Consider the following 20,638-nt stretch of genomic DNA (forward strand, 5'->3'; position numbering starts at 1 on the left):
AATCAGCTGACAACATACAAGGGAACTCCCATAAGGTTACTTATTGCTTTTCCCTTGTTGCTTTTAATGTTTTCTCCTTGTCTTTAATTTTTGTCAGTTTGATTAATATGTGTCTTGGTGTGTTCCTCCTTGGGTTTATCCTCTATGGGACTCTGTGCTTCCTGTACTTGAGTGAGTGTTTCCTTCCCATGTTAGGGACATTTTCAACTACTATCTCTTCACGTATTTCCTCAGGCCCCTTCTCTCTCTCTTCTCCTTCTGGGACCCCTATAATGCAAATGTTGTTGTGTTTAATGTTGTCCCAGAGGTCTCTTAGACTGTCCTCATTTCTTTTCATTCTTCTTTCTTTGTTCTGCAGCAGTGGTTTCCACCAATCTGTCTTCCAGCTCACTTATTCATTTTTCTAATTTATTCTGCTATTGATTCCTTCTAGTATGTTTTTCATTTCAGTGATTTTATTGTTCATCTCTGTTTGTTCTAAAGATTCTAGCTCTTTATTAAACATTTCTTGTATCCTCTCAGTCTGTGCCTCTATTCTTTTTCCAAGATCTTGAATCATATTTACTATCATTACTATGAATTCTTTTTCATGTAGATTGCCTATCTCAACTTCACTTAGTTGTTCTTTTGGGTTTTATCTTGTTCCTTCATATTTTTCTGCTGTCTCATTTTGTCTAACTTTCTGTGTTTGCCATCTCCATTCCCCAGGCTGCAGGATTGTAATTCTTCTTGGTTCTGGTATGTGCCCTGTGGTGGGTGAGATTGATCTGGGGGCTTGTGCTGGCTTCCTGGTGGGAGGAACTGGTGCCTGCTCACTGGTGGGTGGAGCTGGGTCTTGTCCCTCTGGTGGGCAGGGCTATGTCAAGGGGTGTGTTTATAGGCAGCTTTTGGCTCAGGATGACTTTAGGCAGCCTGTCTGCTGATGGGTGGGGCTGTGTTCCCACCCTGTTTGTTGTTTGGCCTGAGGCATCCTAGCACTGAAGCCTGCAGCCTGTTGGGTGAGGCCAGTTCTCAGTGCCAAAATAGCTATCTCCAGGAGAGTTAATGCCTATGAGTATTCCCTGGGGCATCCGCCACCAATGTCCTTGCCCCTAGAGTGAGCCACAGCCAATCCCTACCTCCTCAGAAGACCCTCCAAGACTTGAAGATAGGTCTGGCCCACCCTCTTATGGAGTCACTGCTTTGCTCTGGTTTCCAGTTCCTGGGAAACCTTGTGTGCTTCCTCAAGAGTGGAGTGTCTGTTTCCCAGTGTCCTGTGGAGCTCCTGCATTCAAGCCCCACTGGCCTTCAAAGCCAAATGTTCTGGGGGCTCCTCCTCCTGATGCCAGACCCCCAGGCTGGGGAGCATGACATGGGGCTCAGAACTCTCACTCCTGTGGGAGAACCTCTGTGAAATAATTATTTTCCAGTTTGTGGGTCACCTACCTGGCAAGTATGAGATTTTATGATACAGTGAAAGCACCCGTCCTGCCATCTCGTTGTGGCTCCTTCTTTGTCTTTAGAATACCTTTTTTGGTAGGTTCAAGTCTTTTTTGTCCATGGTTGTTCAGCAATCAGTTGTGATTGTGGTGTTTTCGTGAGAGGAGGTGAGCTCCAGTCTTTCCATTCTGCCATCTTGTCTCCTCTAGGCATCTAGATCTTCTATACCACATCTTTTTTTTCAATTCCTCTGTTGATGGACATTTAGGTTGCTTCCATGTCTTGGCTATTGTAAATAATGCTGCTGTGAACATAGGGGTGCATGTATCTTTTTGAATTAGAGTTTTGTCCAAATATATGCCTAGGAGTAGGATTGCTGGATTATATGGCAACTCTGTTTTCAGTTGACAAAGCTCCAGTTTTCCATAGTGGCTGCACTAATTTACATTCCCACCAATAGTATAGGAGCATTCCCTTTTCTTCACACCCTCTCCAGCATTTTTAACAAAATATTTTTGAGATTTATCCATATTCTACATATATCAACGTTTTGTTCTGTTTTTAGAATGCTGAATAATATTTAATTGTATAAATATGCCACATTTGCCTATCTGTCCTCCTCTTGGAAGCTGTTTGGACTACTTCCAGTTTGGGGCTATTATGAATAAAGATATTATAAATATTCTTGTACAACTATTTGTGCAAATATGTGTGTCCATTTCTCTAGGGTAAATACCCAAAGTGGAATTACCGATGTATATTTAACTTTATAAGAAACTGCCGAACAGTTCTCTACGTTGGTTGTACCATTTAATCTCCCTGCAGTAGTGTATGAGGGTCTATCTACATGCTTCTTATTCTTTTTTTCATTTCTTTTTCAGTTTTCTTCTTTCATTTTCAAATTTTCCTTTTCCATCAAAACTCATGGTCTTTCCATACTGCCATGTCTTCTTGTACTCTAAGGATGCTAGCAATTTTCTGAACTCTTATTCTGGATCCTGAAGTAGATGCTTTTCAGAGCTATGTTCATCTTCTTCTTCTTTCTGATACTGCTTTCTCTTGTTTTGCAATATTTTTGTGAAGCTTCATCAGGGTTTCTCCTATTTAATATTTGAGGAAGTCCAGATCTGCCTCTGTTTCTTATAGACATGGTGAATGATCCATTCTTGGACCTGCTCTCTGTCCACAGTATAAGTTAAAGTTAAATAATCTACTGAAGTCCAAAGCAGAAGGACAGGTTTATACATAAAGGTCATGTTTAGGTAATACTGGTGCATAGGATGGCTGTTACAACAGAGACTATGTAAAATGCAACATTCTCCAAGTTAATATGATAATATATCATACTTAATCGGAAACCAACGTTACTTTTTCCCTTTTAAGCCAATCTTCATTAACCATTGCAAAATGCCAGATATGTGCTAACCACCTCACACACATTTTTTTTCATTTAAGCCTCAAAACAAGGTTGTAACATAGACATTATTATAATTATTGTTATAGAAATTAGGAAACAAAGCCTTAGAAAATTAAGGTAATTTGCTCAGGGTCTTACAGCTAATAAGTGACATAGCTTTACCTAATCATTTTAGACAATCACTATACAACCCAAAATCAAGAACTGGAAATCATGTGATGAACTTAAATCATGGAGACCAAAATCCTAGAAAATTTGAAAGCAGTACATATGATTTTTGCATTTCTACCAAATTTTCAATTGATTGACAAAAACTCTTGGCCACTTTTTTTTTAATTCATTTAAAGCTTTTCTGTGAAGTTAAAAATAACTGGTTTCCTGCCTTAATACCTGAGACTATATCCAGGTACTACACAATCTCAATGATTCAATGCTTAAATTCAAAATTTTAAGAATTTTAATTGCTCTGATTCATGTAAAATTTAGAAAAACTTCTAATCTAGCACACCTCTTTAAAATTATAGATAAATCATTTTGTATTATTGTATGTCTTACCAATATTGCTTGGTATAAAAATTAACTGAGACTTGAGTCATTGCAGAAAATGATAAAAACCATTATTGTCAATATGCAAACATTCTGGTGCTCTTCAAACGCATCAAGAATGAAAAATAAGACCTTGTGCCCCACAGCCATTTAAAAAAAATTTTTTTTAGTTCATTCACACACAGTGATTTAAAAAAAAGGTTCACAGTGGATGCCTAAACATTTGGGCCTGACTGACACTTCTAAAGTGAGCAGCACAGTACACACTCAAGAAAAACAATTCAAATGTACTGTGAAAAAAAAGGAGACATCACTAATTCATCAGCCACCTAGACTGTCCTTCAGCCTAGCAAACATCAGACTGCCTGTGGGAATTAGAATCTCATTTTGTTAAAAACTGCTTAAAAGCAAAGCATGCTTTTTAACATCTCTTAGAGTTCTCCATTATGGCATAGACTGAATTTGTGCTCACTACTGGCAAAGTTGAATAATTTTCTTTTGAGATAGATAGTATTTGTGATGGCACAGCTATTGAAAACCAAAAACATACAAATCCAAACCATTGAAATTTAGCAGGAAGGACAAAACAAACAAACAAAAAACAAGGACTTTTCAAAAAGAATCTCTAAAACACTTGAGAAGGACTTATCCTTTATAGCCCCGTGTCTGAATAGTAAACATGGTTAATGGCTTTCAAGAGGTTAATGTCATCAAAACTTTTCCCTTCGCATACACTTTCTTACTGCTTCCAACCTCATTATTTTATTAGCTCTAGATATGACTACCAGAAAATAAAACTAAGTCTTTTAAAACACAGAACTCTTACTTGAAAATTAGTCACATTTGAAAGTTATGCACTTAACCACTTTGCCGTGGTTCTTCATGGGAAACTACTAACCTGTACCCAGCCCTATCTTCACTCCATGTTTCAGGACCTCTGGCACATTGAGAAGGCCACTGCTGAGCCTGTAGAGAGAGGAGACAGTCAGAACAAGGAGACCCACGTGGGTCCAACAAGAGAAAGGCACTAACAAAAATGATGGTGATATCACTGAAAATTATGATTCCCATCTCAGCTGTAATGCTGACATAAACACATTAGTCAAATCAGACCATCCAGGGGCTTCCCTGGTGGCGCAGTGGTTGAGAGTCCGCCTGCGGATGCAGGGGACACGGGTTCATGCCCCGGTCCAGGAAGATCCCATGTGCCATGGAGTGGCTGGGCCCGTGAGCCATGGCTGCTGAGCCTGCGCATCCAGAGCCTATGCTCTGCAATGGAAGAGGCCACAAAAGTGAGAGGCCCGCGCACCACACAAACACAAAAAAATCAGACCATCCGAGTCCTGGAGTAAAAAAGGATCATGAAGGAGTTTGAACCATTGAGCAGAGGTTAATATCAGAAGGGCACAAAGCAGCAAGAATTAGAAGGGAGAGCAGGGGATCATTTGTAAGGAAAAATAAATGAAGAAATTAAATCTTGCAACTAGTTCAACAATTTTTGTAATTTTTAATATTTTTTCAGCTTAAGATACAAATGACAAAATTCTAAGATATTTAAAGTGTACAACATGATGATCTGATATATGTATACATTGCGAGAGGATTTCCCCCGCTGAGTCGACCAACACATCTATCACCTCACATATTTACCTTTTTTTTTTTTTTTTGCGGTACGCGGGCCTCTCACTGCTGTGGCCTCTCCCGCTGCGGAGCACAGGCTCAGCTGCCATGGCTTACGGGCCCAGCTGCTCTGCGGCATGTGGGATCTTCCCATACCAGGGCATGAACCCGTGTCCCCTGCATCAGCAGGCGGACTCTCAACCACTGCGCCACCAGGGAAGCCCTATTTACCTTTTTTATTTGTGAGAACATACAAGTTCTACTCTCTTAGCAAATTTCAGTTATACAATATGGTGTTATCAACTATAGGTCTTTAATTTTTTTTTTTAACCAACCCATCCTTCTATGCTAGGAAGTAGAAATTATAAAGCGTTGCCTTTCCTCTCTTCCTGGGATCATTTGTTGCCTTGAATGAGTAGTGACTTGCAAGGTCAAAGAAAGAGGGGTATAGCTGGAAGAGGGGGTGCAGGTTGTAAGTCAGGGCCTGGTGGTTCAAATGCTACCTCTGAGAACAGCAGCAACTAGCAGAGATGGTTCCTGGACTGAATTCCGGAGCTCGTGACCCTGACTCAGTAGATGTGCCGCCTTTCTAAAGAGACAAAGAAAAACTAAAGCATCCTTAAAAGTCTGAGAAGATGCAAAGGTCAAAGTAGTCTGCTTGAAAATCCACATAATTATCATTTTCAAACTGCCAGTGCACATGCAATAAATCTCTCAAAGTGGTTGGAGAAAGAGTAACAGTGACCATTCAAACCAAAATATTAGCCATAAAGAAATTTAACTTCAAACCTCAGTTTGCAAAACTGGGTCATGTTTTAATTTAGATGTTGTGTAACTAAACCCACAGGATGTTAAACCCTTCCCCTAACTGGTCACTAGACCATAATTATGGTCACTAAGCTGTACCTAGGCAAGATTCCCTGTTATGTACGGCCACTTTATGTCTGAAAACTAAAAGCCTCTGGAACCTCTCAAAACACTCCAGAAACACACTGCTGTGGCTCTCGTGCCTTTCCCATACTGCCACTGATGTAGAACTTTTTCATTTGCAAAGTTCCTAGACTTTTGACTGCTGGCACCTCCTACTCTTTGCCTGGAGGCTCTTTCACTCCGCTAGAGCCCGCTCTGCCCTTGATTGGGGAAGGTCCGAAGTTGCAGGGACTTCATGCCCCTTCGAACCCACCCAGCAGCCCTCCACCAATAACTGGTAGGTTTAGGTATAATTACTCCAGCTCCCCCACCCCTTGGGCAGGTTGTCTTTGAGGTCTGCTTTGTACACTGGCTTGCTGAGTTTTCCAGAAGGATTAAATTCCAGGAACCCATGGTGGTAACTAGCTTGGTGACGTGCTCTTTACTGTCTTCCTTCCCTTCTCTGTCTCACCCCATAAAGGTGCTTCCTGAGATCACCTCCCAAATAAATTACTTGTACATAAATCCTCACGTCATGTTCTGCTTCTGCAAGAACTCTAAAACAAGTAAGGATATGAAGTAAAACTACAGGCCAATATCTGATGAACATAGATGCAAAACTCCCTAACAACATACTGGCAAACAGAATCCAACAGCACATTAAAAGGATCATACACCATGATCAAGTGGGGTTTATCCCAGGAATGCAAGGATTCTTCAATATACACAATCAATGTGATACACCATATTAACAAATTGAAGGATAAAAACCATATGATCATCTCAATAGATGCAGAGAAACCTTTTGACAAAATTAAATACCCATTTATGATAAAAACTCTCCAGAAAGTAGGCACAGAGGGAACTTTCATCAACATAATAAAGGCCATATATGACAAACCCACAGCCAACATCATTCTCAACAGTGAAAAACTGAAACCATTTCCTCTAAAATCAGGAACAAGACAAGGTTGTCCACTCTCACCACTGTTATTCAACATAGTTTTGGAACTTTTAGCCACAGCAATCAGAGAAGAAAAAGAAATAAAAGGAATCCAAACTGGAAAAGAAGTAAAGCTGTCACTGTTTGCAGGTGACATGATACTATACATAGAGAATCCTAAAGATGCTACCAGAAAACTACTGGAGTTAGTCAATGAATTTGGTAAAGTAGCAGGATACAAAATTAATGCACGGAAATCTCTTGCATTCCTATACACTAATGATGAAAAATCTGAAAGTGAAATCAAGAAAACACTCCCATTTACCATTGCAACAAAAAGAATAAAATATCTAGGAATAAACCTACCTAAGGAGACCAAAGAGCTGTATGCAGAAAATTATAAGACACTGATGAAAGAAATTAAAGATGATACAAATAGATGGAGAGATATGCCATGTTCTTGGATTGGAAGAATCAACATTGTGAAAATGAATCTACTACCCAAAGCAATCTACAGATTCAATCCAATCCCTATCAAACTACCACTGGCATTTTTCACAGAACTAGAATAAAAAAATCTCACAGTTTGTATGGAAACACAAAAGACCCTGAATAGCCAAAGCCATCTTGAGAAAGAAAAATGGAGCTGGAGGTATCAGGCTCCCTGACTTCAGACTATACTACAAAGCTACAGTAATCAAGACTACAGAAATATAGATCAATGGAACAGGATAGAAAGCCCAGAGATAAACCCACGCACATATGGTCACCTTATCTTTGATAAAGGAGACAAGAATATACAGTGGAGAAGAGACAGCCTCTTCGACAAGTGGTGCTGGGAAAACTGGATAGCTACATGTAAAACAATGAAATTAGAACACTCTCTAACACCATACACAAAAATAAACTCAAAATGGATTGAAGACCTAAATGTAAAGCCAGACACTATTAAACTCTTAGAGGAAAACATAGGCAGAACACTCCATGACATAAATCACAGGAAGATCCTTTTTGACCCTAGCGAAATGGAAATAAAAACAAAAATAAACAAATAGGACCTAATGAAACTTAAAAGCTTTTGCACAGCAGAGGAAACCATAAACAAGATGAAAAGACAACCCTCAGAATGGGAGGAAATATTTGCAAATGAAGCAACTGACAAAAGATTAATCTCCAAAATTTACAAGCAGCTCATGCAGCTCAATATCAAAAAAACAAACAACCCAATCCAAAAATGGGCAGAAGACCTAAATAGACATTTGTCCAAAGAAGATTTGCAGATTGCCAAGAAACATTTGAAAGAATGCTCAACATCATTAATCATTAGAGAAATGCAAATCAAAACTACAGTGAGGTATCATCTCACACCAGTCAGAATGACCATCATCAAAAAATCTAGAAACAATAAATGCTGGAAAGGGTGTGGAGAAAAGGGAACCCTCTTGCACTGTTGGTGGGAATGTAAATTGATACAGCCACTATGGAGAACAGTATGGAAGTTCCTTAAGAAACTAAAAATAGAACTACTATATGACCCAGCAATCCCACTACTGGGCATATACCCTGAGAAAACCATAATTCAAAAAGAGTCACGTACCACAGTGTTCATTGCAGCACTCTTTACAATAGCCAGGACATGGAAGTGTCCATCAACAGATGAATTGATAAAGAAGATGTGGCACATATATACAATGGAATACTCAGCCATAAAAAGAAACGAAATTGACTTATTTGTAGTGAGGTGGATGGACCTAGAGTCTGTCATACAGAGTGAAGTAAGTCAAAAAGAGAAAGACAAATACTGTAAGCTAACACATATATATGGAATCTAAGGGGAAAAAAAAAAGGTCATGAAGAACCTAGGGGTAAGACGGGAATAAAGACACAGACCTACTAGAGAATGGACTTGAGGATATGGGGAGGGGGAAGGGTAAGCTGTGACAAAGTGAGAGAGTGGCATGGACATATATACACTACCAAATGTAAAACAGATAGCTAGTGGGAAGCAGCTGCATAGCACAGGGAGATCAGCTCGGTGCTTTGTGACCACCTGGATGGGTGGGATAGGGAGGGTGGGAGGGAGGGAGACTCAAGAGGGAAGAGATATGGGAACATATGTATATATATAACTGATTCACTTTGTTTTAAAGCAGAAACACACCATTGTAAAGCAATTATACTCCAATAAAGACGTTAAAAAAAATCTAGCAGAAGCTAATAAATTTATTGAATGAATATATGAATGATCCACCCCAACCTGCCTCTAGCTCTGTTCTGAGCCGACTAACACAAGAAATGAGAAATCCTTTCTGTATCTAATTGTGGAGCATGAATTCTTAGCCTAGCGTCCAAGGATTGGCATTATGGAATCTATGAATTCCCTGAAATTAGATGCAGCATTTTTATGTCTATGGGCTTTTTTTTTTTTTTTTTTTTTGCGTTACGTGGGCCTCTAACTGCTGTGGCCTCTCCCGCTGCGGAGCACAAACTCAGCGGCCATGGCTCACGGGCCCAGCCGCTCCGCGGCATGTGGGATCTTCCCAGACCGGGGCATGAACCCATGTACCCTGCACCGGCAGGCGGACTCTCAACCACTGCGCCACCAGGGAAGCCCCGTATGGGGTTTTTTTTCTGATGATCCAGACCACAAGTTTCATCTGATTCCCTTATGCATCTATAACCTTTCAAAGGTTAAGAACCAGGTTTAAATAAAAATTTTGTTTGTGCGAATTACAGCAGGACAAGTCCCCTCCTAAGTGCATCTCGTCAGATATAGCAGCATGACATTTACTGAAGGGTGCTGGGTTCTAGTAGCATTGCACCATTTCTGGTATGTGCACATTCCTAGTAGTTTGTACAACACAAAGTAGTAAGAGGTCAGTACACTCTCTCTGGAACACCTGGTTGGCACACCCACTCTTTCGGTCCTTAGCTCTAAGTTCTCAGTGATATTGGTTTTGAACTCTATTTCCTATTGTTCTGTTTTGTGCAAACTCAGAAATTTTAAGAGATGTAGTGCTCTTCAAATGCATACTCTGCAAAAAATAGCCTCTTTTAAGTGCTGTCTCCCCAGTACAGTATAGGTAGGTGTCCTTCTATCTAGTTCACATCCCAATTGAACATAACTACGGAAGAGAGATACTGGAGGAATGACTGAGAAAACAAAGGTATTTGGCCGCTACTTTGCAACCCAAACGTTCATAATCTACTAATCAATAATTGCCTACTTACGATAAGTTAGAATTGGGACAATGTGAGATGGATGCTCCTCGTTCCCTGAATACATCCAGTTCTTCTTCAGAAAGGTAGCAGCCATGTGCCATCACTGTCTGGAGAGAAGAGCATCCTATGTGGAGTCTACCACTCAAAAATGCTTAAGTCAGTCCTCACTCACAGCAAGATATTATAGGTGCACATAAAAGCTGTGACTTATCTGTTATCATCTTCACAAGAACATTGATGATTACCTATGTATAAAATCACTGTGCCCAAGTTACACCTCAGAAAAGGCCTGTGAAAACATTGGATTACGAAAGTCCCACACATTTGTGGATCTTTTTCTCTCTTTTTTAATCTATAAAATAAATGAGGGTTGGTCCAGCTGACCTCTATGCAAGTAAAATTAACATGCAAATTGAAGGCTAATTTATTAATTATATAGAAATATATGTAGAGGAGGATGAAAATTATGATGTAGCATAAACAAGATCTGTGCAGAGTATTAACCTTTCAAATCAGTCACATTCAGATCCCTGAGCACAAAGTCCCTAAGAATTTATTTGCTGTAATAGTTAAACTCTCCATGCAGTTCATACATTTCATTAAATGCCAAGGCCAGGGGGTATATTGTTGTAATGAGGTCTCTCCTCACTCATATTAATTTTAATTAACTTAAAATTGTTTAATTATAAATGTAGTAATACTCATTTCTTTTACAAAGCAATCTTAGAATGTTTAAAAATAAAAAGTAAAAAGTCCTCTGCTTTCTCCCTCAGGAAGGATCACTTTTAACGTTCAGTGTGTGTCTTCCAGACAGTGTTTGGTAAGTGAGCACGCACCCACACGTATATACACATATCAAACAATACTGTACAAACACTCTTCCTTGTAAGTCTGTATACTTCATTCTTGGTGAATGTTGGATAAAATTCTAATTATGTATGTTCTATAATTTAAACAATTTCCCACTGATAGCCATTTTTTAACTTTCATATGTAATTAACATCCCTAGTCATAGTCCTTACAGAATGGATCTTCAGAAATACATTTTCTAACTCAAAGGAATGCACATTTACATTCTAATGGATACTGACAAAATGTCCTTGGACCACATGACATTCCCACCTCAAAGAAGCTTTTAGATTTATTTACCAATAAATGTAATGATTTATTCATTAGGGATGAAACCAGGCCCATTTTTAATTCTGCGCACACATGAATATGCACACTCTGTACTTGAGTTTGGGAAATGCACGTGTGTTATAGAAGTCTGAAGATTACTACTGAGATTTTAAAATTTAGATAAATATGCCGTACTTCATATAGATTATAGCATGATGTACAACTTACCTTATTTGTCAGAAGGTTGTTTTTATCATACACATCTGTGTAGTTTTTATAACCAGGGTATAGGTTTTTCACAGCTTTAACTTCATCACGATTTTCACTTACATGGCTCTAAAAGAAAAGAAATATTTTCAATTTTTTAATGTAAAATACCATTAGAAATTATACTTCCTACCCCCAGATGATATGGATGGTTCCTACTTGCCTAGGTAAAAAAAATGAAGATTCTTGTGTATTTTATTTGAAACAATTCTTATTATATAAGATATATATGACAAAGAAACTATGAAAATGTAATTATATGAACATGTAATATCCTAACCCTAACCCATGTGATGTTTTTCTGACAAAGTCTTTTCAAATTCCAAACTATATAGCAAGAATAAGTAAAAATAAAAAGTACTCCTTGTAGAGAGTAAGAGCCTAGCTATTCATGGTCGATCACCTACTACTTCTGGTGTTGGCTGTTTAAGAAGAGTTCATTGGCCATCAAAAGGACAGAGCATGGTTCACTCATAGAAAGCTGAAATTTGAAATAAAAAGCTGAATTTTAGCCCAAGTTCTGACCCTAGTTATGTGTCTTAGGGTTGAGTCCATTGTTTTCTCTTTGGGCCTCCATGTTCTCATCTCTCAAATAAAAGCGTTGGGATAGATGAGTGATTTTCCAAATTCTTTTAGCTTTAGATGTGTTATTCTTATTTTAAAAATCATAGAAATTCAATATGTAAACAGCATAAACAAGTTGCTACGCAGGATGAAGCAGGGTTAGGACTCTGGGACCCTGTCCCCATTCTATCCCCTTTGTCAGCTTCCAGGATGAGTTCTGCAGGAAACAGTTGGAAAATAACAGAGCTAGGCAGTCCTGCGGTCATCAAGAAAGAGCCTATAAGAATCCACACGCAAGCAAAACAAGTGAGTCCTGGCCCCCGCACAGTCCTTTCTCCAGGGCACCACAAACATGAGACTGCAGACACAACGTAAGTGTCACCATCCCAACCCCTCACCTAAAACAAAAATCATTTCTGACCAACTGGTGATGACCATGTATTATGGGAAATAACTCATGAGCAAGTTACCACTTCCAAGAACAGCAATGCCATTTGCCTTTCTCCTTGAGGTAGAGTAGGCATAACCAAATAAATGAAAGAAAACAACAGCATTGGACTAAAAACAGAATGTTCTACCTGCAGAATGAGTTCTATCCTTGGCCTTGAGGAACTCCAGACCACTGAAGAAATGGGCATGGGCATCAGAAGAGATTTGTGTCATTTTGATAGATTTGAGTATATGCAGTTATACACATATATACAACGCCAGTAAGTATATACTTGATTTTGTTGTGTGTTTCTGGGATTCAGGACACACAAACACAAAATATGCCACCTTGGGATACTGAATACTTTATGCTGAAGGGGTTTGAGAAAATGGCAGAAGCAGGAAGGTCACTCTGATTTTGCCCCCACCCTTTTCCCCTGTGACCGGAGCACAGGCTCTCGTAAATGAGAGGCGCCCGCCCTATACATGGAAAGGAGCATCCTTATCTCTGAAGACAAAGGGAACCAAGAAGAAACAGGCCTTGCTAATACACTTACCTCGTACTCCTTAACTTATGTTCCTCCAGGACTGTACACCTGTCACCACACCTAACATAAAAATACTCAGGTCTGTTTCTTTGTGTCTTTGTTTCCTTATAAAGGCTCCTGTGCCATGTAAACCTTATATGAAATAAATTTGTATGCTTTTCTCTTGTTTAGCTTTGTCAGTTTAGTTTTCAGGCCCAGCCAGGGACCCTAAATAGGTCAAGGATAACTTTTTCTTCCCCTGCAATTGTGTGGGACTGAATATCACAGCCCATCAAAAAAAGGGAAAAAATGAAAATAGTTAATGAGTCCTAACAAATCTTAAAAAAAAAAAAACCAAAACTTCCACCCTAAAAAATGATAAAGGATCTATGTGTTGCCTTTCCCTGACATGCCCTTTTTTTTTTTTTTTTATGGTACACGGGCCTCTCACTGTTGTGGCCTCTCCCGTTGCGGAGCACAGGCTCCGGATGCACAGGCTCAGCGGCCATGGCTCACAGGCCCAGCTGCTCCGCACCATGTGGGATCTTCCCAGACCAGGGTACGAACCCATGTCCCCTGCATCGGCAGGCGGACTCTCAACCACTGCGCCACCAGGGAAGCCCGACATGCCCTTTAAGATAGCTCTTAAGAGGGAGAATTTTAGTGCAGTATGTAATGAAGTTTGGATGGGGGAAGGGGAGCTCCCAATTTTAACCCAGCTGGAAGATTTAGAAACTGTTTTATTCCTAAATTGCAACCGCTTAATGACAAAGTAAGATACACTGTTTTGTTCCTGATTTTAAATTAAGAAACTTGGAACAAAAGGGCTTTTAAATCCATTTTGGTAAGGTGGAAATTAGGTTCTTTTTGCTTTTCAAATAATAGACGGTTCCTCCAAAAAGGAAGGACTAGAACACTGAGAAAGTATCAAATAGAAGAGAGCAGGAAAGAAATGCATTAAATGTATCCTACAGAGAACAGGTAACCAGTTCGCCATTGATCTTGCTTGGTTACTTAAGATGTTCTCATCTCTAGGAGCCAGATCAGAGAAGATTGAAGGCAAAAGGAACTTCAGGTTTCTTTTCTTAACTAAAAAATTAGAGAACTACATTTAGGTGATATCTGTAAGGGACCTTATGTCCTATGATGCTGTATCTTGAGATCTTATGGGGCTAAAGGCAGGCCGCCCCCATGATGTGCCACTCTGGCATGTAGATTATTATTATTATTATTATTATTATTTTTGCAGTACGTGGGCCTCCCACCACTGCGGTCTCTCCCGCCGCGGAGCACAGGCTCCGGATGTGCAGGCCCAGTGGCCATGGCTCACGGGCCCAGCCGCTCCGCAGCACGTGGGATCCTCCTGGACCGGGGCACGAACCCGCGCCCCCTGCATCGGCAGGCGGACTCCCAACCACTGCGCCCATGGGAAGCATGGAATCTACATGGGAAGCCCATGTAGATTATTTTGAGTTAAAAACCAATCAATGCCCGAAAGACTCAGGAAGAACCTTTGAACTCCCTCCTTACCACCTAAAAGAATTTAAGATAGGAGGGCTGTCCCAGGAAGGAGCTATTACCATAGATAACTGTAGTAAGGTATTAGGCATGGTAGACAAGAGGAACCTAGCAAGCCCATTTAATCAAACTTGTCTGTATCCCATTGTCTTTGAATGGTTCAGCAAACTTTTGTTTACCAAATATTAACTCTTTTTATCTTCCAGTGAATTACCTTATTTCCCCTTGAAACCTCAGACCCCTGTTTCCTTCTGCTTAGTCCAGAATATATATATACCTCACCTTGCCTCGCTGTCTTTGGAATTCTTTCATACTTATGTGGATTTCCTGTATGCACATAATAAATTTGATTTTCTCCTGTTAATCTGCTTTATGTCACATTAATTGCCAACCAAAAGAACTAAAAGAGAAAAGGGGAAACCCACCTCCTCCATCATCTCAGTAAAAGAATTGGAGATTACTGCCAGAATTTAGGGTACAGAGAAGTCTTGCAGGTCTAGACAGAGGCAAATAGGAGAAAAACGCCCACCTGAATGTGCAAATCATGGGTCTTCGCGATGTTCCCAAGTTCACCCAACAAAGTCTCAGAGCAGGAAAGGGAAAAACGTGGTGTCACTATGGGCTGCACTCTAGAATACTGGAAATAATCAAAAACACTTGGTAAGGAAATGCATATCATACCACAAAATGATTTTATGTCTTCATCTCTAGGGACAGTCCTTCATTCCAGGAGTGCGTAGAAGTGCTGGATTTCATGGAACTGGCTCACGGAGAACAAGGAAGGGTATATTCTGTAGCACCAAGTTCAATGGAAGAAGATCCCATCTCAAACGCAATGGAAGAAGATCCCATCTCAAACGCAAGGCACGTGAAGGCTCAGACCAGGCCTAGACTGGGTGGCTTTTATGAAGAGAATTAGGAGGCAGAGGAGACGTTTTAAGGGAGAGTGCTGGGAAGACTAAGAATGAAGTGGTAGCCTGTTCCCCTTTCTACATCTTGGGGTGGTATGCTGGCCATGGCCTCCCTGAGGACTTTTACTTAGTTGCAGGCATGGCTCTGATGTCACCTTTGTGGCTGAGCAGTAGAGAAGGACTCATAGAAGAGCGGCAAGGATAAGGATCCACAAAGCTGCACCTAGGTCTCCCAAGATTAGACTGAAAGCAATACTGAGGTTTCCTATGGCTTCCAGTCAGACCTTAAAAAATGGTGAGGGAAGAGTCTGGTTTGCAAATCTAAGAGACGGCACAGCAGAGCCATAGACAAGCCTGCTGGGGGTGGGACAGAAAACAGCACTGTCTTCACAGGATCACCAACACCAGGGCACTGTGGAACGGGGGTGCCTGGCTGAGTGCCTGCAGGCCACACGACATGCACGCATCTGTGGACCAAGGCAGTCTGGCTGGGGCATCAGGGCTGGACACCACCTGTGTTTCAGACCAGATCAGGGGGTACAAGAGGCCAGAGCCAATGGTGATGTAGCCAACAAACCATGCCACAGCATCCAGTTGCCACCAATCTGTCTACATGCATGAAGCCCTCCCCCGCCTCCCCACCGGCCTGTCCTATGAAATTAGAAGGTCCCAGAGGAGAGGGAGGGAAAACCACTGAGAAAGTAAAAAATGCCTGACCTTCCTAAGCTGAGTTGATGCATCCACCATGAAAACAATTTAAGGCTTTAGGAAAATACTTCTGCATGCATGGAATAGGCCAAATGTATACAGGCTAACCTCTACCAAACAGCTTAAGAACAAATCCTACAACTAACAGGAAGGCAATTAAAAAACGAGCTGGGAACAAGTTTACTTACATTCCTTTGGAGCATTTCTGACACAAATCTGAAATAAAGCAACAAACGGGAAGTTAGAACATTCAGGCATTTTTGAAATTAATTTTTTAAAAGCACGAAAACATGAGCCTTACATGTCCTAACTTCCATGTAAACATTTCTAATGCTGCACATGTTTCACCACCACTAATTAAGGATTAGCAAGCAGTAATTACCCTGCTTTCTCATTTGCAGCCAGAGCGATGGAGTGCAAAATCACAGGGAAATGCAATTTTATCATCTAACATCAGCCGGGCTGTTCACAAGTATTCCCACAGCGCTCAAGCCATTCTACTAGCTTAAGCTCTGTTTGGGGGAATACTGCAGTATGTTATGTTCCATGGATATCAGAGTCATGGAGTCCTGTGTATCTGGAGGCGTTTAGAAGCCATGGGGCTCTCTACTCCCAGTTTCCCTAAAGTGGAAGCTGCTTGCTCACAGAATCACAATAGCATCATTTATTTTCAAAGGCTGAGTCCTACTGGGCATGGATGTTGGAGTAAAGCAGAAGGACTAGGCCAGACATGGTTGTGAAATGGGTAGTGACGGGGATGGTGATGTAACCAATTATATCTGCAGGGATGGTGGTATCCATAGGGCCTATGAAATGACTGTTTCTGCCCTGGCTGGAAATATTTATGAGCTATAGCTTCCTGCTTTCTGGTAATCCTTTGTTTAAGAATAAAATGTGAATCAGGGTTCACTATTCCCACAAACACAGATTCATAGAAAAGTTGAGCATATGGCCAAATGCTAAAGGGAAAGTGTGTGCTTCCTTCTCTTTCTGGGAACATAGCAGCACCTAAGCCACCCTTTACAGAGGACACACTTAAGGTGAAGGAGGCCTGGGGAATGGAGAAAAGCTGGACTTCTGAAACTTGCATCAGGATATGTTTGGTCTTAGGCAAGTTTTAAAGCTAAAGAATTTTCTTCTATATCTTTTGGGTGTTGAGTGTCATACAACACAATTCCTTGTCAAATCCTCAAGGCACAATGGAAAAACCGTTAAAGAAATACAGAAAAAGTACCTATGGTATCACTAGCATATCCCCATGTAAAATAAAAAGAACATAACAAAAGCACATGATCTCAAGCAACAGGATGACCCACAACCAAAAGTAATTTAATGAGCAGGCCACAGACACTTAAGTGCAAGTTTAATCTACAGGAGAAGCCCCAATCTACAACGAATGACAGGGAGTGGGTAAATCATTTACTTTTTAAAAAATCCTTCATTTTATAAAGGGATTTGCCCTAGGACTCCTATAACAAGTTCCCAGAGGCTTTAAAATATGATTTGATATACAAAAATAGTACTGACATGCAACATTTGCCTTAGGATCAGATCAATTTCATGAAGTTAGGCAAACCCAGGCAGTGATATATGTGCACATTCTGCCTGGGTTAAAGAGGTTTCTTTTTCCCATCTCCAACTCCATCCGTAAGACAAATCAAGACAAACATACCTCTCTGTTTCCTTGATTGATTCCTCAGTGGTTTCCTTGTATTCTGGAACAGTGTCATTCAAATCCATGCAGACTTTGCCCACAAATGCCCGCTGCCCGAATTTATCTGTGAGACACACACAAAAAGAATCTAAAGTCATGTTTCTTTCCCAAACTGTACCTTTCCTAAGCCTCTTTAAAACATCTTAAATTAAAATCGTTATAAAAACATAAGTGAGAACGTAAAAGATCATCACACCATTTAAGAACAGTAACAACAAGACCTCGATCAATTCTGTAAGTAGTAAAGGTTCTCCCATTAGCACCTTACTCCTCTGATTACTCCCAGAATGAAGGATATTATTTGCTTAAGGTCTAAACCCAGATGTGCCCAGTGTCCTCCTCTATGTGCAGGGTTATGAGGACTATACCCAATAATGCATGTAAAGTGGCTGGCACATGGGCTTAGAAAAGATACTGTCGCTATTCTTAAGTGTAGCAGTGCCAATATCATTATCTGTGGGGGATTTTACTTACTCCTACCAGCAGTTCTCAGCACTGAAGAACCTCATGCTTATCAAAGGTGCTAGAGGAATTCTATTTCAGCTAGAAAGTTGATGCTACATGAGGCAATGTTCATTTTTTCAACAATGTCTCCACCGCTGTCTTGAGTCTTTCAGAAGTCTTTCTATCTCTCTCTTTCCCCTGTAATTCACTGTAATGCCTGGCCATTAGATTACTCTTCCTTAAAACACCACCTTCATCACATACCTCATCTCGCTGAAAACTTTTTTGAGTCTGATGCATATTTGAATCTCTCCAGAGACTGAACCATCCCCTCTGCCCAACCTCTCCCATCCCACCATGCCATGAATCCTTCCCTTTAGTTCAGCTACTCTGTTCCCTGCCTCCTGTATATCCATTATGAACGTTCCTGTCCCCATACCCATACCCCCATGTCATCTTTCCTGTCTGAAAGGCATTTTCCTCTCTCCTCATTTTATCTTCCCTTCAAAGGCCAATTTAAAGATCCCTTCAATGAAATCTTCCCACGTGATCCAACTCTGGGTTCATTCTGTCTCCTCCAAAATTTGCAATATTTACTTTCAGTGTCACCCTTGAGGTCTTTGGTATAAACTACCTTGGCCAGCAAGCAGTAGTGTCAGCACATCAGTCAACAGTATTTACTGAGCACCTGCTATGTGCTAGGCACTGTACTGGGTACAAGTTTTGGAATCATCAGTGTAAATCCAGTCTCATCTCTGCTTACTAGCTGTGTGACTTGGGCATGTTACATAACCTCTCTGAGCATCAGTTTATCCATCTGTAACACAAGGACCTGAATAACTGCTCCAGAAGGCTGTTTGCAACTGAGCTGAACTAATCCACGTAGAGTTCTTTGCACAATACCAGGCATCTAGTAAAAGCACTACAGCCATTACTAAAGTCATTAATCAATGTATGTACCTATTAATCAGTTAATCCTGTCTGGTTCCTCAAGGGCAGAGACTATTTTCCGTTTTACTGTGTTCCCTGCATCTAGCATAGTGCCCTGAGTCTAGCCAACAGCTAAGATCTATCTGCTGATAGATAAACTGTTGCTATTGCTAGAATTAGTAAACCTGCTCCAAAAAGCCCTAAATTAATACACAAAATTCAGACCCATTTACATCATTCTGCAGCCAAAAACTAAAGGTAAATAAATTACTTAAACAACAGAAAAAGTTCAAGGGCCACAGTGATACACAAATACCTAATTACTTGCAAGAAATGCAGTGCTTAAATTCTAGCAATTAAAAGGCTGGACTGCTCACAAGTATAAGTCACTGCTGGCATGGTCTGGACATGCTTCATGTGCCCGTAAATCATCCTTTCATCTCCTCACCTGTAATTTCCGCAAGGAGCAGCGATGAGTCAGTGTGAATTGTTGCAAAGTAACAAGCTGTGGTGGTTCCATTCTTTAGTGTTCTCCTCTAAAAATAAATCACAAAAACCATGAATCGCCTGTGCCCAGAAGAGTCACATGGTATATACAGATGAAAATGGAATTTTAGTTTTCAATTTTAAGATGCTTTTATTTAAAGGCATGCCATCTCAATATGAAATGTAGTTAAGGCAAATGGTAAAAGTATTTATATTTTAAAAGTGTTAGCTAGAGGAGAAGTTGATGCTTTCGATTTCCTAGATTCACACAGTTCTGTGTTGCAGAATTTATAAAATGTGATACTAATTAATTCCTTATTTTTTTAGGACTGTTTAAGAATATGCAAACTTTATTGCATCTGGGAGTGAATAAATGAGATTTTTCTAGTGATTACAGGATACAGTTATTCAGCCAGATTTTTAGTTCATCCTAGCAGATTGATAAATGTATCCATCTCTCTTCCTCAGCAAATCTCTACTAAAATACCAGTAAAGGAGTATAACATTTATTAAACCATAAGCAGAGAGGAGACATGAGCAGCGGAAATATTTCAGCATCTTCTCGGAAGAAAAAACAAGTATAAGAACCTGGAGGCAACTTGGAAAGAGAAAGGAGCATGTGGCTGTTAACAGGGAATTGGCTGAAAGTCTGTATACAGATAATTAAACCTTGGCAGGACTCTTTTCCCTGCTGAAATCAGCCAACCACCCCTAACCTGCTCCTTGCAGAAGAGATTTACCCTTTGTAGAAATTGGATAGTATTTAGAGAGTACAAGCCCAAAAGGACAAGGTGAGGCATAGGCTGAAAAGAAGAGGTTTAAGTGGACATCTGGCTGACCTCTGGGACCCTTGGTCATCTTCCCCAAAATGCCACATGTACTGTTTCCACCAGTCCTGGCAGGACTGAAGGACTTCTTCCTAGAGAAGATGAATGGCTCTAGAAG

The 20,638-nt window shown here is 40.4% G+C and overlaps 1 protein-coding gene and 1 long non-coding RNA gene across 4 annotated transcripts in view; one reads left to right on the plus strand and one right to left on the minus strand.

The window, feature by feature from the left end:
* LOC132597474 (uncharacterized) overlaps nt 1-12,703 on the plus strand; it is a 127,678-nt gene extending 114,975 nt beyond the window's left edge. Inside the window, exons 3-4 of one of the 2 annotated variants that reach the window (XR_009564317.1) lie at nt 10,850-10,896; nt 12,611-12,703. This is a non-coding gene — a long non-coding RNA (uncharacterized lncRNA). Of the gene's footprint in view, nt 1-10,849; nt 10,897-12,228; nt 12,318-12,610 lie in introns of those variants that run through there. The other variant, XR_009564318.1, reaches the window with a different exon arrangement.
* The window catches only part of GDA (guanine deaminase), a 133,761-nt gene that overhangs the window by 42,929 nt on the left and 70,194 nt on the right, over nt 1-20,638 (minus strand). For both annotated transcript variants that reach the window (XM_030877007.2, XM_030877008.2), the window contains exons 4-10: nt 19,656-19,743; nt 17,792-17,897; nt 16,308-16,335; nt 15,030-15,137; nt 11,424-11,531; nt 10,086-10,183; nt 4,281-4,348 (exon numbers count right to left, since the gene is read on the minus strand). In XM_030877007.2, the coding sequence (XP_030732867.1) occupies nt 4,281-4,348; nt 10,086-10,183; nt 11,424-11,531; nt 15,030-15,137; nt 16,308-16,335; nt 17,792-17,897; nt 19,656-19,743 (604 nt within the window). The remainder of the gene's footprint in view (nt 1-4,280; nt 4,349-10,085; nt 10,184-11,423; nt 11,532-15,029; nt 15,138-16,307; nt 16,336-17,791; nt 17,898-19,655; nt 19,744-20,638) is intronic.

This window comes from Globicephala melas, chromosome 6 (genome assembly GCF_963455315.2).
Source record: "Globicephala melas chromosome 6, mGloMel1.2, whole genome shotgun sequence".
NCBI classification, from domain to species: domain Eukaryota; kingdom Metazoa; phylum Chordata; class Mammalia; order Artiodactyla; family Delphinidae; genus Globicephala; species Globicephala melas.